General features: G+C 38.8%; 1 protein-coding gene across 1 annotated transcript in view; it reads right to left on the bottom strand.

Annotated features, from left to right (window-relative positions):
• Positions 1–14,574, bottom strand: part of LRPPRC (leucine rich pentatricopeptide repeat containing) — an 84,369-nt gene extending 69,795 nt beyond the window's left edge. The window contains exons 1-7 of the mRNA XM_071739450.1: positions 14,410–14,574; positions 5,547–5,749; positions 2,613–2,735; positions 1,818–1,939; positions 1,668–1,726; positions 952–1,038; positions 389–515 (exon numbers count right to left, since the gene is read on the bottom strand). Coding sequence (XP_071595551.1) covers positions 389–515; positions 952–1,038; positions 1,668–1,726; positions 1,818–1,939; positions 2,613–2,735; positions 5,547–5,749; positions 14,410–14,525 — 837 coding nt within the window. The 5' untranslated portion in view covers positions 14,526–14,574. The remainder of the gene's footprint in view (positions 1–388; positions 516–951; positions 1,039–1,667; positions 1,727–1,817; positions 1,940–2,612; positions 2,736–5,546; positions 5,750–14,409) is intronic.
• Between the last annotated feature and the right edge of the window lie 1,004 nt (positions 14,575–15,578).

The raw sequence follows: 15,578 nt of genomic DNA, 5'->3' as shown, positions 1-15,578 counted from the left end.
CTGTGGCTTCAGTGGAAACCAAATAATGGCTCCATGCGAGCAGGATAATCAAGGTTTACTGTTTGTTTATTTTTAGAAATAAATATAGAAATACCTGAGATGCTATACTTGTGTCTTTAAAAAATATGAATTATTAAACTATTCAGTAGCAAAAATACCTTCTCACTGTGAAAGCAAACTATCAAAAGACAGTATTCATAAAGTATCAGATTGCTTAGAGTTAACCAGCTATTCAGATGCCCAGAAGAATATTTTTTAATTGCTATGGACTAGGAGGAAACAAGTTATAAAATTCAGCATTATTACTTCTGCATGGAGAGAAAGCATTTTAAAGTTAAACTGAACAAAAGATTAAAAAAAGCTTTATTTAAAATCAAACTTGCAATACCTTCTTGATGCTATCAGCATCACCCTTTTCTGCATACACACTCAGCAATGATAAATACGTGTCTGGACCTGGTTCAACACCAGCCATCCTCATCACTGAAAGGATATTTTCTGCACTCTTCATGTCTCTAGAATTCAAAAAGACAGTAGATTTAATTATAATAATGTATAGTTTGACTTCTACATTTCCTCATTAAATGAATTTGAATTGGAAAGAAAGACTAACAAGAACAGAGAAAGTCTGGACTACATAAAACCTCAAAGGTGAAAAGTGCAACTCCTTCAATGACTGCATTACTTAGAACACTCTGACAATTTTAACAGTTGAAACAGTTCAAAACTAAATGCAGCAGGCTTTTTCTATAAAACAGTTCAAAAACAATTTATCTTGTAATTCAAGAAAAACCAACTTCCTTTGTTTCTAGCCCTGCTGTACTTCTAAACTGTATAAAAAGTCTTCTACACATTACTCAAAATGATCGCACCATTCTGCAACACATTATTTTTCTGTACAGTATTGCAGTAAAACCATAAGAAAACAAAGGAAGAGGCATTAAACATTACCCTGATCTTGCATGACCTTTCACAAGGCTACTGAATACTGCCTCAGTGATAGGGAGATCTTTACTCTTCATAAATCCAAGAATTTTGCTGCAAAACACAAGACAATGAATGATTATTTTTTCCCTTGAAAAGATAAACTACTGACCTATTGCTGCTCTGTTGGACAAGTTTTGTATCACCAAACAAAATCAAATACTGATGTCACTGATTAGTAAAATCTGGTGATCCTCAGTTTTTCATTTCGCATCCCCAGCAATCACACTGTTGCAACTTAACCTTGCTAAAATTAACATTAGACAGATGCCCAGCCAGGCAGTGTGTAACACTGTAACAATGGCAACGAAAATTGAAATACTACTGCTTGCCCACTTTGCTCTCAAATGCCTTTCCCAGTAGCCATTTTCTAGCATATGTAATAATCCTTCATAACCTCCTATTTTTTCATGCTGGCTCTAGAAATGACAAGTTGTTTTCAGAGCAACCAGAATACAGTTTGATTTGAACCCACCCGGGTCTATCACTTATTTTTATTTTGCTTGTGTAGGTTCCAGCTGTCTCTAAGAAACTGCTCTTCAGTGCCTGGTTAAAATATACTTAAAGCCCCTTTTTGCTTTGCTCTGTTTGTAACATGTACACTGCGTTTTTAACATTAGTGGAAGAGAATGTGAGAAAGAGATTCTGTGGAAATCCCTTTAAACATAAATGCAATAGAATACCTTGCTCCTTCAATGTCACCCTCATTGCAATAAGCAGCAATCAGCCTTTGGTATGTAACCTGCAGAAAACAAAAAGGGGAATGTAATGATTTCCATCCAGGAATTGTACACTACCCTTATGGAAGAAGGTAACATAAAAGGATAACCTACTCGATTGGGCTGCACATTAGCTTCCTCCATTCTGGCCAAGAATTCCGTCGGAGAAAATTTATGCTCGTTCTGAAGGTAGACTTTAAGTAAAGCATTATAATGGCTTGTATCATACACAGCACCTAGGGAAATATTTCAACCAGTCAGGCAGTGTAGGTTCTATACATTCAACATGATTTCATAGCTTTCTAGAGTAATTAACTTTGCACCAATTTTATTCTGTATGAGCTCTATGTATAATCCAGCTGCTTCCTTTATCCACTTTTAGAATATCAGACATTTATTTAACACCATACATCTTGTACATACATACTTGTGGGCATGCTATTCCACATTCTCTACAGCTGTATTTATTTTACAGGCTCAGAAATAACTGTATCAAGAAGCAGTTCACCTCTTCAGCATTTCTAAATAAATAACTTAAAATAAAAAAAATAATCTGATAAAATAGCTGGTAGCACTACAAATACTCAGCCCACCAGGTATGACAGTAACATCTAACAGAAAAATACATTCTTAAAACCGTCAAAAACAAGCAGAAGTCCAATTTAAGTATCTTACGCACACATAAAAAACCTTTACATTTGTAAGCACCCCTAGATGTCAGTATAACTCCCAGAATAGAAAATAGGTGTCTCACCTGAATAATAAAACCCCGTGTTTATTCCGTAGGGAGTGTTTGCTGTTATAACCTAACAATTAAACACTATTTAAATATATTCAGTCTTCTATTACGAAGAAAGTAAATAAAGCACATAGCTGGTTCTGCAAGAAGGACTAACAAGACCAACTTACCCAGTTCTTTCATCCTGTCCCATATCATATGGGCTAGTTCTGTTCTTTCAGGTGACAACACCTCTGGCAAAAGAGCACCACAACTTCGCAACAAAAGCAAGCTCTGGTTACTCCCTGGACACCCTGCAAGTGGAACAGAACCAAAAAATTTCTTTATAAATAATTATGTATTTAATACTAGAAAAAATATTCCAGACAGACTCGCTGAAATATTTAAGCATTTTTAATAGAATAGAATCTGCTCCAAATTTGAAGATTTTTTACTGAACATGATACTCAAATGATTAAACACTGACACTACTATGTGCTAGCATGAGGAAGACTCACAATAAAGCATGCTGGTTAGTAAAATAATGAACTCAGCTGAATAAAAATTTTAGGAAGTACAACACAAAATACTCAACTCAGATAATATAGTATAACTTAAATTTCCCAGTCCAAGGTCCATTTCAGCCTAGCAGGGACATAACTTTGTGGTGAATTCCTCTAAATGACAAAATCCTTCACCAAATCCATACTATTCGAAAACTGGTATTAAGAAACATTCCACATTTAGATTTCCATTTCTGCCCATTACTCAATATAAAATAAATGAAGTAATTTACATCTAGAGAATAGTAAAGATTCTGTAAGAATGTCTGCCTTCTCCAACTTCTGCACTAGTCTCACAATGTGGAGAAAGTACCTATAAACTCATCTGTCTGCCTTGGACCTTGGTACTACTCCTGAGGCAAAGTAACACAGAGCTGCAAAATCTGTCACAGATTACCCAGCAAGAGGGAGACATAATTTTTAAAAATCACATATTTATCCACAAACCCAGCAATTTCTAATAAAAAAATAGAGTTCCTGCATACTGTAAACAAACAAACAAACAAAACCAAAAAAAAAAAAAAAAAAAAAAAAGTAATGTTGTGTGTTACCCATTCCATTCCTATCACAGAGAAAGGTATACCTCAGAAGTAATGTCATTGATCAAGGAGCAAGTTCACATATGACATAAATGATAAAAATCTGTAAGGCTTTCTATCTCAGAGACATACAGACAAACTGGAAAGATTCAGACTTCCAAAATTATTTGATGCCTAAAGCATAGCCAATGTAAGTTACTTCCACATTATCATGTCAAGTGGTGTACAGCCCAGCAGAGAGGCAGGAGCTGTTGTCAGGAAAGATATCTCCAACTGCTGCTCTGCTGATCTCTGTAGATGTAATTTTCAATTACACAGAAATGTAGAAACAGCTAAAATATAATGGCAGGGTAAAAACCAAACCAAACCAAAAAAAAAAACAAACCACAAACCAACTGAACAAAACCAAACCCAAATAAACAAAACAAATAAAACCACCAAAACCAACCAACCAAAAACACCAAAAACACCAAACAAACAAAAACACCAAACCAGAAAACTCAGAACAGAAACTCTCAACAGCAGAAAGCTATATCTAGAATTAGATCTTCAGGTACAGAGAAGTACCAAAAAATATAGGATACACATAACCATTGTAAAATATGGTTCAAAAGCACAATCTGCAGCAGAAAAAAGTTATTCATACAGTATAAACTCATCTGGGAAGAAATATAGCCAGTATAATAATAAAAATGACACAATAATGAGAAAATGAGAGAAATAAAATATTGAGAGGGGGCAAGTAGAAATTGACAATGGGGATTTTAACTTCTGAAGATATAATACTGTAGTGAAATAAGTCATACTTGACAAACTTTTAAATCCCTGCACACAAGGTAGTTCACACAATAGAAATGCCAACACATCTCCCATTTCCCAGTACCAGTGTTATACCAGTGACTACCTTCAAGGCAAAAGAAACAGGAAAGTATGAAAAGATGCAGGACAAGAGTTCATATGGCAATATTTTTAATTTATTTTAATAGCATGCTAGTTAAATGTTACAAAATTCTATGTTGCTGTGTTGTTGTTGATTTTTTAAAATACACTTATACAGTTGAAGGAAACCACCATAAGCAATGATCTTTTTGTGCTAATGATTTCCTAAAAGCTATGTAACCAAAGATCACAAAGAACTGTGATTTGTAGGTAAGTTTGTAGATAAGACACATAAAATTGCTGCCAAGCCACACTCAAAAAAGACAAGTTTATACTTAAAAAAGCGAGGAATAAGAATCAGAAAGGATATCACAAGCAAAATGAGAAAAAACTTTGTGAGTAGTACTCACAAAGTACTGCTGACAATATTAATCAATTATGTCCATTGACTAATCATACCTGGTACCAAGCCCCATCAACTGTGGTACTCAGTTTGCAAAATATTAATATATACTTAAAATATATTAAAAATAAAATAAAAGTAAAACTAAAAATAAAATACATACTTAAAACCAACTGGGTATTGAATCTGCCAGAATGAACAAAGCCTCCACTGTTTATTTTTGTTTTATTCAAAAATGTAAAAGCTTTCTTGTCCTGAATAGCCACAGCTACCAGGGAATGAGGAAACCTTCCTATTCCCCTGTACAGTTCCATTTTAAAACAAATGGCATCTTAAGGACAGCATGGTTAATTACAGACGTTTAAAAAAAAAATCCACTGTGTAAATCGGACTGTTCAGAGTTCACAGTACGGTTATATTACGAAGTTTAACATTACCAGATAAAAATCAACAATAAGCAAGGCAATGTGGTAAGATTTGTTAAAAGCACACTAAATTTTTAACAAGATTTGTGTATTCTCAAAGACAAAAAAAAAAAAAAAAGCCAGTGAACTTAACTTGTGCATTCAAAGAAAAATAACTAATCTAAAGCACTTAAAGTCTTTTTACCGGTAAATGCAGCAGATTAAACAACACTCAGAAAAATATAAATCAAAACTCTTTAATTACCTTGGTTTGATGAACTGTTACATTGTAGCTTTAAATTTTGCTTTTATTTTCTTTTAGTTGGAAGAAACTTACCTGTTTTGCATATTTCATGGAACACTCTTAGTAGAAGGCTTTTAGGGATGCGGCCAGTTTTTCTGACAGAGTTATCCAGTTTATTTAATGCCCAGTCAAACGGCCAGGTCCGTCTGTTTTGAGTTTCTGAAATTGGTTCTTCTTTAACACTTCCCTCCTGTTGAGGTGCAACCGTAAAGAACCTGATTTGGTAGAGGTTGTTCCTGCTCAAATAAAACCAAACAAAAATAGAGATTACACTTCTGTCAGTCATTCTGCAACTACACTAATGACACAATGTCAAAAAGTTAATGCGCTTCTTTCTGATAAACAGTTTCTCAAAACCATTCCATATTGATACCAACAAATGTAGGTGATTAATTTCACTGTCTTTCTCAGATATTTTCAGTTGGATCCTCCTCGTGAGTTAAATGTTTTGAATATTTTTTCCTTCAAAATAAAAAGTCATCCAAATACTATAAAAGTATATTGTCCCATCATGGCCTCTCACAAAAGCTCTCATATGCTTTTGAAAAAATCAGTCCAGTCACCTCTTCCAGAACACAGCAATACAAGGCAGCAACTCTTTTTGCGTTTTTTTTTTTTTTTTCATTTAAAATCTACACAAACAAATGCAGAGAACAGTATTTTAGTTAAGAATGGCTTCAAGAACAACAGGACCATTCCTTATTCTGCAGAATTCACATCAATGAGCATGAATTAGCCATTCTGCAACGTAAACCAAACATCAATGCTGGATATGCTTAAATCTTTATTTTCTCAAAACAAAGTGTGACAACAAGAAAGAGTGGGAAAGTGTTATTATTAGCATAGCAATAAGAGTTTGCCAAGTTTTTTGGTTTTTTTTAAAGAACAAGTTGATGTACATAAGAAAACAGAGTTTGTGCCACAGTGGAATTGAGAACAGCCTGCACAGGTAAAATTACCATTATACACAAGCTTTTTTTGGAAGTCAGTTCTCAATTGTCCTAAAAACTGCATAAAATAAACCAGACTAAACTCCTCCAGAATGCTATACAAATGAATTAACACATGATGGATGGCAAAAAGATGATAGAACAATTTCCAATATTGTCCTCTCTTGTCTCTGTCTCTCTAGACAACTGTTCAGCCATATTTCTGTAAGGTCCTCAGATTAGTATAAAGTAAACCAGGTGTTGTTCTCCCTGCTGTATTCCAGATGCTCCAGGAGTCCTAAGTAGCAGAGTCTAAACATCTTGTTGAAATGGTAGATGGAAAGAGCAGAGTGCTGGCATTCTTTCTAAAAATAAATTTCCCAGGCCTGGAGCTTTGTCACAGATCTATCTGCTGGTTGGTTTCTCACCAACTGGTGCTAGTTTAAGGCCCTGGGAGCAGAAGTCCATTGGAGAAGAAAAGGCTTGCTGGCAGTTCAGTGTTTCAGCAGCTTTGGCAGCAAGCTGCTAAAGGGCAGAAAAATCACCAGTGGGGTGGCATATCAGTGCAGTGGGAAAAACACTCTGGTGTTTTACCACATTTGCCTCTTGTGAGTGGGAAGTAGCCCACCTACCACCTTCCTGCATGCTGTATGAAATCCCGATTTGGTTCTAGCAGTAAAATTCTTTAAATAAAATCATCCTGAAACACTATTTCTTTCCTAGTGAAGCTGTAAAAACAGTTTAGTTTCAAAATACTTCAATTCACGTTTGAAAAAATGCTTTGGAAGCATGCAGCAACACAGGGCTTACAGTCTGAAAAATCAGCAGAATTGGGCATTTCTATTTAGCCACCACTACCAGGTATTAGCTAATATGGGACTGGTGTTTCTGTGAATCTATACTGCTTAAAGCTATTTTAAGGAAGAGCAACATGGGAGTCTGAGTTGCAGTTTTAGACAGGGCAAACCAATATGACACTAGAAGAGAGCTAGATGAACTCCTTCACTTCCACTGGCATCTACCTAAATTACAATTATCAGCCTGAATTATTTCTGGCATAAGCATTAGGTGTACCTTATCATTTGTAGGCTTTCAGCATAAATTACATTTTTAGAGTGATTTCAGGCACTGTGTAATGCTAAGTCAACTCTGCAACAAGAATTTGTTTAAAGCAGCTGTGGGTTCATAAGCTGGATGTAGCTGCAAGCATCTACTGTCCTGATTTTGGTTCTTAGCACTAGAAATGAACTAAGAACACAAAACTTTGGAAAACATGAGAAAAAAAAATGCTAAGAACTCGCTAGTCTAAAAAATGAAAGATTAACCAGACCAGAAAGACAACTTAAAAAAAAAAAAAAAAAAAAAAAAAAAAGGCAAACTTAGTTTGTTAAATATCAGGTTTAATTTCAGGTAATGAAGTGAAATGCAGTAGACTACATATTTGGTGAAAAATTACATAAATGGCACAACCTCCAGATAAAGAAGAAAAAGAAGCTAAGGAAATGAAGCAGTTATCTATCTTCAACAATCCTGAGTGATTATTCACTGATTTTTAAAAGGTGAATAAAAACACACAATTAAGGGGAATAAAAAAAACAAAAACCCAAACCAAAAAAAGACAACCCAACAAGGATACAGATCAAGAAGATGACGTTAACCATTTCAGTCACAAACTCGCATAAAACGGCAGCAAGAGAGGCTTCTACATATAAGAGAGATGATTTTAGAAAATTTACATCTCTCAAAATGGAAAAAAACACAGATCATATAATGTTCAACTTTCAAAAAACATTAAATGAAACCATGCTCCATAAAATGTTACCATTTTACTAGGATTAAATTTTAACAAGGAGATGAGGGTGTATGTGAGAATAGGGAAGAGCTAAGTAACTTCTGGAAACATTTAGATGATGTATTTAAAACACATTAATGGACCATACTCAATCTGTAGTCTTTGGAATTACCTTCAAAAATTCATGAAAGTTTGGGGAACATAGAAGCATAATCAATAGAAACTGTAAAGGCTTCTGGCACCACGTACCTGATAATCTCTTAAGTGAAACAAGATACACAATGTACTTCTAGTTATAAAAATATGGTATTTCTTTTTTAAAAAATTAAAAATACACATACATTAGAAGGACTTATCAGGGTCCATTGCAAAAGTGAGAATATGTTTTGTGAGCTTAATTTGGAACCCATCTCCTGATCCAACCATGAAAAGACTGGTAAAAACAATGCCCACTCAGAAATTTCATTTAAAAATTTGATGATAGAAGGGTTAATAAACATAAACTCTGTAGATGACACCATAATGGTGACAAACTCTTAGAAGAAGAGCCTCAGAGTCATCTTGATTACTTGATGTAATATGTTCTGAAATCAAAAAAAATGTGGCATTTCTGATCCTGCCTCAGTGCTTGATGTTAGGTCACATAGTCTTATGATGTAACCGTATTTTTTTCAATTATTTTAATTAACTTTGATCAGAATTAAACACTATGCTACACAGAAAAATGAATAATATTTCTCAAAAGGCTGCAATGAGTGTCAAATATTTATTTTCTATGATTCTGTTTTCATCAATTACCTTTAAATGGCATTTTAAGATTTTTCTAAATGTTAAACAAATTTGCAAGCCTGCATTGACCTGCATTATAGACATCAGATTGGTTTGAAGGAGCAATCTGACTCTTCCCCAACACGAGTAATTTCTCTTTACTATGCTTCAGACCTATGTTTTCTTTTTTAGCTACCCAGAGAAGCTCAAAATTAAACCCTATAAAGCGAACTCCTACTCCCACAACCAGAATTACAAGAAGCCTTGCAATATTTGAGCTTGTACATCATTTTCAGCTTTGTCTCTACATTTGTGAGGATTAAACCTGTAGACCTTGCCTACAATGGAAAGGCTAACAAATTATACATTCATAATCTCAACACACAACTGCTCACTTTTCACTTCCAATTCAACTTTTAACATTTTGAAAGTAGCTGAAGATAAACTCATAAATATACTTATGCAGACGTTAAATCTGCACAGGGAAATTGGTACCATGTCAACTAGTAAAATTCTTCTATTTGCAAGGGTTTAGTGAGAATCTCAGTACCATACCAAAGTATTTAAATGCTTTCCCTATTTCTAGAGTAGGGTAAAGGCAGTGCCTTATATTTTCTCAGGGAACTCATTCTACCATCTAGAGTAAAAAATATCCCATCCTTCCCAAAACTCACAAAGCAAGCGGTTCCAGTGCTCCTCCTGCCTGCAACACAAAGTGTACTTTATGCAAAACTTGACCAATTGCAAACATTAAAAAAACCAGAACTACACATAGATATGGATATTTGACTTCCTATACCAGAGCCACAGTAAGGTGGTTGCTCTGCTTTTTTTAAGAGAAGTTCTTTCTAAACTAAACAGATGAAAGGTCTACAAAATAACTTTCAAAAGAGAAGCCATGACTGAATAAGAATGGTAAACTTAGGAGTTAAAATTCATTACTGTAGATAAAAGCACTACAAATGTAACATTAGTTAAATTTACTAAATATACCACCTGAGATCCTAGTATGATTCATATGCCTGCTAAACAGTATTCCCTCTGACTTATCTATGGTCATCAACAGAAAAATGCCACAATGGTAAAGCCACAATATTTCTGTTTCAGTGAGATACATAAAATACAATTCTACAAGGGAGGAAATTGTGTTTTTTCACATAGACTGGGAAACTACAGTTTTCTTGGAGAATATCTAAAAACTTTGCCTAACTGATTCACAAGAAGCAAAGCAGAAAAACTTTATGTTGTCCTATTTCTTACAAAGTCTTTAGACTTTTTATGTCCATCAGAAGAAAACATACAGCTACAATGCAGCTTGTAAAACTTTACTACAACAGAGCATTGCTTCAGTATTACCAATATCAATACTACGGAATGCCTCTTCTACATTTAAAACCCATTACTTCAACCATTTTGCTAATGTTAAGTAATTAAACATTCAATTCTACATTTTTGTCCACTGATGAAAGACTGTTGAGTATGATAGTGAATAGCCAAAAGCAAGCAGTTCACAGCTGACTAAAAAAAAAAAAAAAAATAGGTGCTGTGCACTAAAACATGAATCATTTGGGTTTTATACTTACTGCTTACCCAAAACTCAAATCAAATCCCCTCCTGACCTAAAACAGTATTCTTTAAAAAGGTATGACCCTCACATTTCACCAACATGCTTCAATCAAGTCCACCACAAAGGAAAATGACAACTGGCCACTGCCAACTGGCTGCTGCTCACAGCTACGTTGACGATTCACCACTGGGACAACTGGACATTGACGAGCATGTGGTGCTTGTTCAGCACCATGAGTAGAACTCTGGGGACCAGGCAGGTCTGCTCATGGTGTTCTGATTTCTACAAGGAAACAGTGCATATACAGAGGAGTCACACAATCTGTAATATGAAAAATCAAGGATGAGATAAATGTAACCCAATTAAACTTGAGGGATTTTGTAAAGATGTTAAACAAATGCAATAAAAAAAGTTCTTAGAAGTGGTGCATAAACAAATGCACTTATAAAACATCCAAAAATTTACAAAAGTGATATTAAATGAGTGCAATTATAGAATATCCAAAACCATTTTCCAAAGGTAATGTTCTACAAATACACTTAAGTAAAACAACAAAAAGTGTTTTTTTAAAGTTCGGGACTAAGACCTGAAACAAGGTGTTCTTAACACATTTGACTGAGTTGCCTTTATCTCATCATTAATTTTTCATGTTACAAACTGTGTGACTGATACACTCCCCTACATATACACACTTTCCTTGGAAAAATCAGAACGCCATGAGCTGAGGCGACTGTTCCCCCAGATTCTGCTCATGGTACTGAAGGCAGTTGTCTTCAAGGTGCTGAACAATCAGCCCCTGGTTTTTGGCAGCCAGCTGTCCTAGTGGGAAGCACAGAAGTGTCTGGCAACCACTTGGCAGCATGCAGCTGGACCTGCATGGGGGCCATGGACCCCACTACAACATACCAAAAGGCAACTGTCTTTACAAGAGCAACTTGAAAAGCACTGAACGTGGTTGTACTCTTACCAACTTCCACAGCAATCACTACTCTAAACAGAAAACAAATTTTGCAAAAAACGGGTTTCACTACAGCAAAGCTTTCAATTTGTGGAGATGTTCAATGCTCCACATTCCTGAAAACTGATATTTAAACTCACAGACCAGAATCTCAAATTGAAGAAGTGACAGCAAAGCCACAGATGCCTTGCAAGACTCACATGTGGAGATTCCACTTGACTTTAACCCTCAGCTATAGCATTTGGTGCCTGTTTCTCCTTTTCTGTGAGAACAGATAGGGTGTCAGCTTCAGGATAATATTCTAGTTCTTGCACATCTAAAAGTGCAATTCAGCAATACAACTGCATTGATCTAGTAACACAGTCGTTAAGCAGAGTTCTCTCTTCCCCTTTTGCCTATGGTCCTACCTTTCTAGAGTTCATCAGATCCCTAACTGATCAAATAAAACCTGTTGTTCTCTCATAAAACATTTTCTCTGCAGAAAATAAACTCAGTAACAGCACCCTGATACCTAGCAGGACCAGCTCACCAGCAATGGGTGGATGGTCATTATGCAAAGAATGGAGACAATATCCTTCCTCCCAACACTAACTTTCCCACAGCAGCAAGCTGTAATATCAACACTTATCAAGGGATCATGTTATGGTTTCAGTACCTCCAAAATATTCTGAGATTAATCTAAAATCTACTCTGAACACTAATCGATTGAGAGATTTGTTATAGCACTCGACAGTCAACTACTAGCAGCAAACCTAAGCATCTCTTCCCTTAATGAAGCTTCTATGAACAAAGTTCTGGTAAATAAATTGTAATACATAAATCTACACAGTGCTGAAGTCTGTTGTTTTGGGGTGTTACAGATTGCTAGTTCTAACTGCATGGCATGAGAGTGATGGCATGGCTCAGTATATGTCACATTTCATACTGAAGGCAATTCAGTGAAACAGTAAATTTGCTTTAGATCTGATGCTTTTGCAAAGAAATACTTACCAGACACTCAGTGCCATCAGGTGTCCTAATCAATTTTCAGCAGTTTAGCTTAAATCAAAATAAAATTAAATGGGAACCACTGCCATAGTACATTCTATTGGCTCTACTATGGTGCAGCAACACACAGCAGAGCAATAGGAACTATCTGTCACTGCAGGGAGACTACCTCAATCTAACATATCCACTCTGTCCCACTGTGGCCAAAGAAATCACTCAGCCACAAATGTGCTTCAAAGTACTGACACATAATTTGAAGCCTTATGTGCCCAAAGAGCTGCTTCTCTTCCAATGCACATCATATTGGCAGTGTATCCTGAGAGCCTCTGAAATTACACAGGTGTAACAAAGTGTGCATCATTTGTATACTCCACAGTCTGGCAATGGTAGTTAGGACTTTCCTGGAAAAATCAGAGCAATAATGATGCTTTGATAAAATACCTACTTGAAAATCAATGGTTACTGTTTTAGATCTCTAAATAAATGAGAAGATTTGCAACTTTTCTGTAACTGCTATTGTAATGAAATAGAAAAGCATATTCATGATTAGCAGCTAATTGAACCTGTGGTTTTGATGCCAGACATACAGCATATGTCTTCCCAGTTCCTGGTCCTTCCTGCACATACCTCCTGTGTCTTTCACACCAACTTTAGCATTTAACAATCCGTTACACTTGAACCACTAAAACCAGCAGAAAACTTTATTCTTTTTTTGGTGAGATTCCAGTCAGGCTACTGAATAAAATCAGCTGATCTGAAAAATGTTTGAGTTTTCTACCAGGAAATAAGTTACACTGACTGAGGGGGACCACTAGAGCTGTAACAAGGCACAAACAAGGCCAGTCAGAACAACTTTCTCTCTTTAGTAGCACCAAGTTGTTACGCCAGCTCATAAAACTTAGTTTGTACATCAAATGCTTTGATACCTTCTACTAGACCAGACTCCTCATAATGAGAGATTAATTTCAAGCACAGTCATTAATACTAATTGAATCTACATGCTGATACTTTTTGTCAGACTATAATACTGTGTTCCCACCTTCATAACTAAAAGTGACATTAGGTGCTATCTGAATAGTGTGTAGTGATACTTTGATGCACCAGAGCACCATATCCCCTTCCCACCCATCTGCATTGGATCCTCACCAGGTTTTGCAAACACTGGAAGAAACACATCAAATGTTCATATCCTTGGGGAAAATGGACATAAACTTCTATTTAGCTAGACGTTTATATTTACAAATTATGTGTAACTGCTTCATTTAATTACCACCCGCGGGGCATTATGTGGTCAAAGCAGCGACAGGTACACACATAAATAGGGCGAGTTTTCCACCCTACCTACGTGGTGCAAGAGAGGGAACTACAACAAAAACCCGAAGGTAATCCTCGGGATGACGGATACAGTGGGATCCACCAGGCAAAATGAAGGCCCAATTCCATAGGTGGTGTTACCAAGAGCCAACCCCTCCTCCTCCACCCTCCACGGGACGGTGTCCCTCACTCCTCAGAGCTTCAGGCTCCCGCTTGAGCCCAGCGACACAAGGCTGCAAAGCGGAGCCGCGACAGGATCGTTCCGGCCTGGCAGAGCCACCCGAATGGAAGCGGGGTTCCCCCGTGGCCACTGACCCTGAGCTAACCCTGCCGCGCACATGGAGCCAGAGGCCGCTGGGCCGGGCTGGGCCGCAGAGCTCCCGGCGGCGGCCCCGGGGGGGGCCCAGAAAGCCTCAGCCGTCGCGAGACAAGTGCGGCGGGCGCGCGAGGCGGCCCTGCTGCCGGTGCCCTTGGGCACGCGGACCGCCGCCTCAGCCGGCCCCGCCGCGCTCCTCCGCCGCCTCAGCGAAACTTCCGGCCTAACGGCGGGCGCCGGGCAGCCCCGCGGCGCTGGGTCTCACCTGGCCGGGGCCGGCGGGCGGATGGCGGCAGCCGCGGACGCGGGTGAACGGAGGAGGGGAAGGAGGCGCGGGCAGAGCGCCCGCAGGCGCCCGGCGGAGTTCAACAGCGCAGCCATGACCGCCGCGCGCGCCGGACGCGGAGGAGCACGTGAGCCGGGAGCGCTGCTACTGCGCAGGCGCGGGAGGGACCACGAGGCAACGGGCGCCGGCGTAAGGAGGAATTATTCCTGTGAGGGGGGGGACAGCCAGCCCGGAGCTGGGAATGGGATTGGAGAGTTGCAAATTCCACCCCGTGCTGCCGATGGAACGAACCACTCAAGGTCGGCTGCGCAGCCCCGGCAGCCGGTTGGGCCCATCGGGAACCAACCCGGAGGCGCTGCAGCGGAAGGCGAACCGGGCGGGAGGAGGGAGGCAGAAAAGCGCAGGCTCGGCGAGTCTCCCCCTGCTCCAGGGAGGGGAGAGGGAGCACAGGGAAACATCGGCTTTCCGGTACTCAAGAGGCTGCGGGACTCAGGCACCGCTTTACGGGTCCTCCGTACCGGTTCGCCCTGAGGTCCCGGTTGTCCCGGGCAGGCCCCACTGGTGGGTAGCGCCCGCCCGGCTGTGCCTGAGGAAGTCACGGGGGCGGAGGGGAGGGCGCGGTGGTGAGCGCAGCCGTCGGGCTCGTCCTGTGCTGTCCCGCAGCTCTCAAAACTGGGTCTGGGCTGTGGCACCAGGTGCGGAGAACGTGTGGTTGTGAGAAACCGGTGCTTGGGTAGCTGGGCTGGGAGAGCCGCTGGTGGGGCTACGGGAGCCTCTGAGGTTGGCTCCTGCTGCCCTCAATGCCGGTCACAAAATGGGAGCGAGAGGTAGAGAAGAACCCTCATTAAAAACGTAATAGAACCTTTACCAAGATGCCATCTGTGTGGGTGTTTAATGTTCATGTTAACCGCCAGTTAAAGGGGTTCCTATAAAACTAAAGTAGGTGAACTCCACTCTTCTGCAGAGGTTGTAATGGCCTCAGTTCCTGATGGGAATTGCCCTTCTTTTGCTGATGTAAATAAAACACTGGTAAAGTCCTTAAAAACAAACACAAAAATCACTAAGTTGTCTTAGGGACAAAAGAATAACTCTTCTCTGCTCCAGATGTAGATCTAATAAGTGTTGAGCACTGCCTAGATGGTTCACAG

The sequence above is a fragment of the Heliangelus exortis genome, chromosome 3 (assembly GCF_036169615.1).
Source record: "Heliangelus exortis chromosome 3, bHelExo1.hap1, whole genome shotgun sequence".
Taxonomy (NCBI): domain Eukaryota; kingdom Metazoa; phylum Chordata; class Aves; order Apodiformes; family Trochilidae; genus Heliangelus; species Heliangelus exortis.
This window is presented reverse-complemented; position numbering and strand designations above follow the sequence as displayed.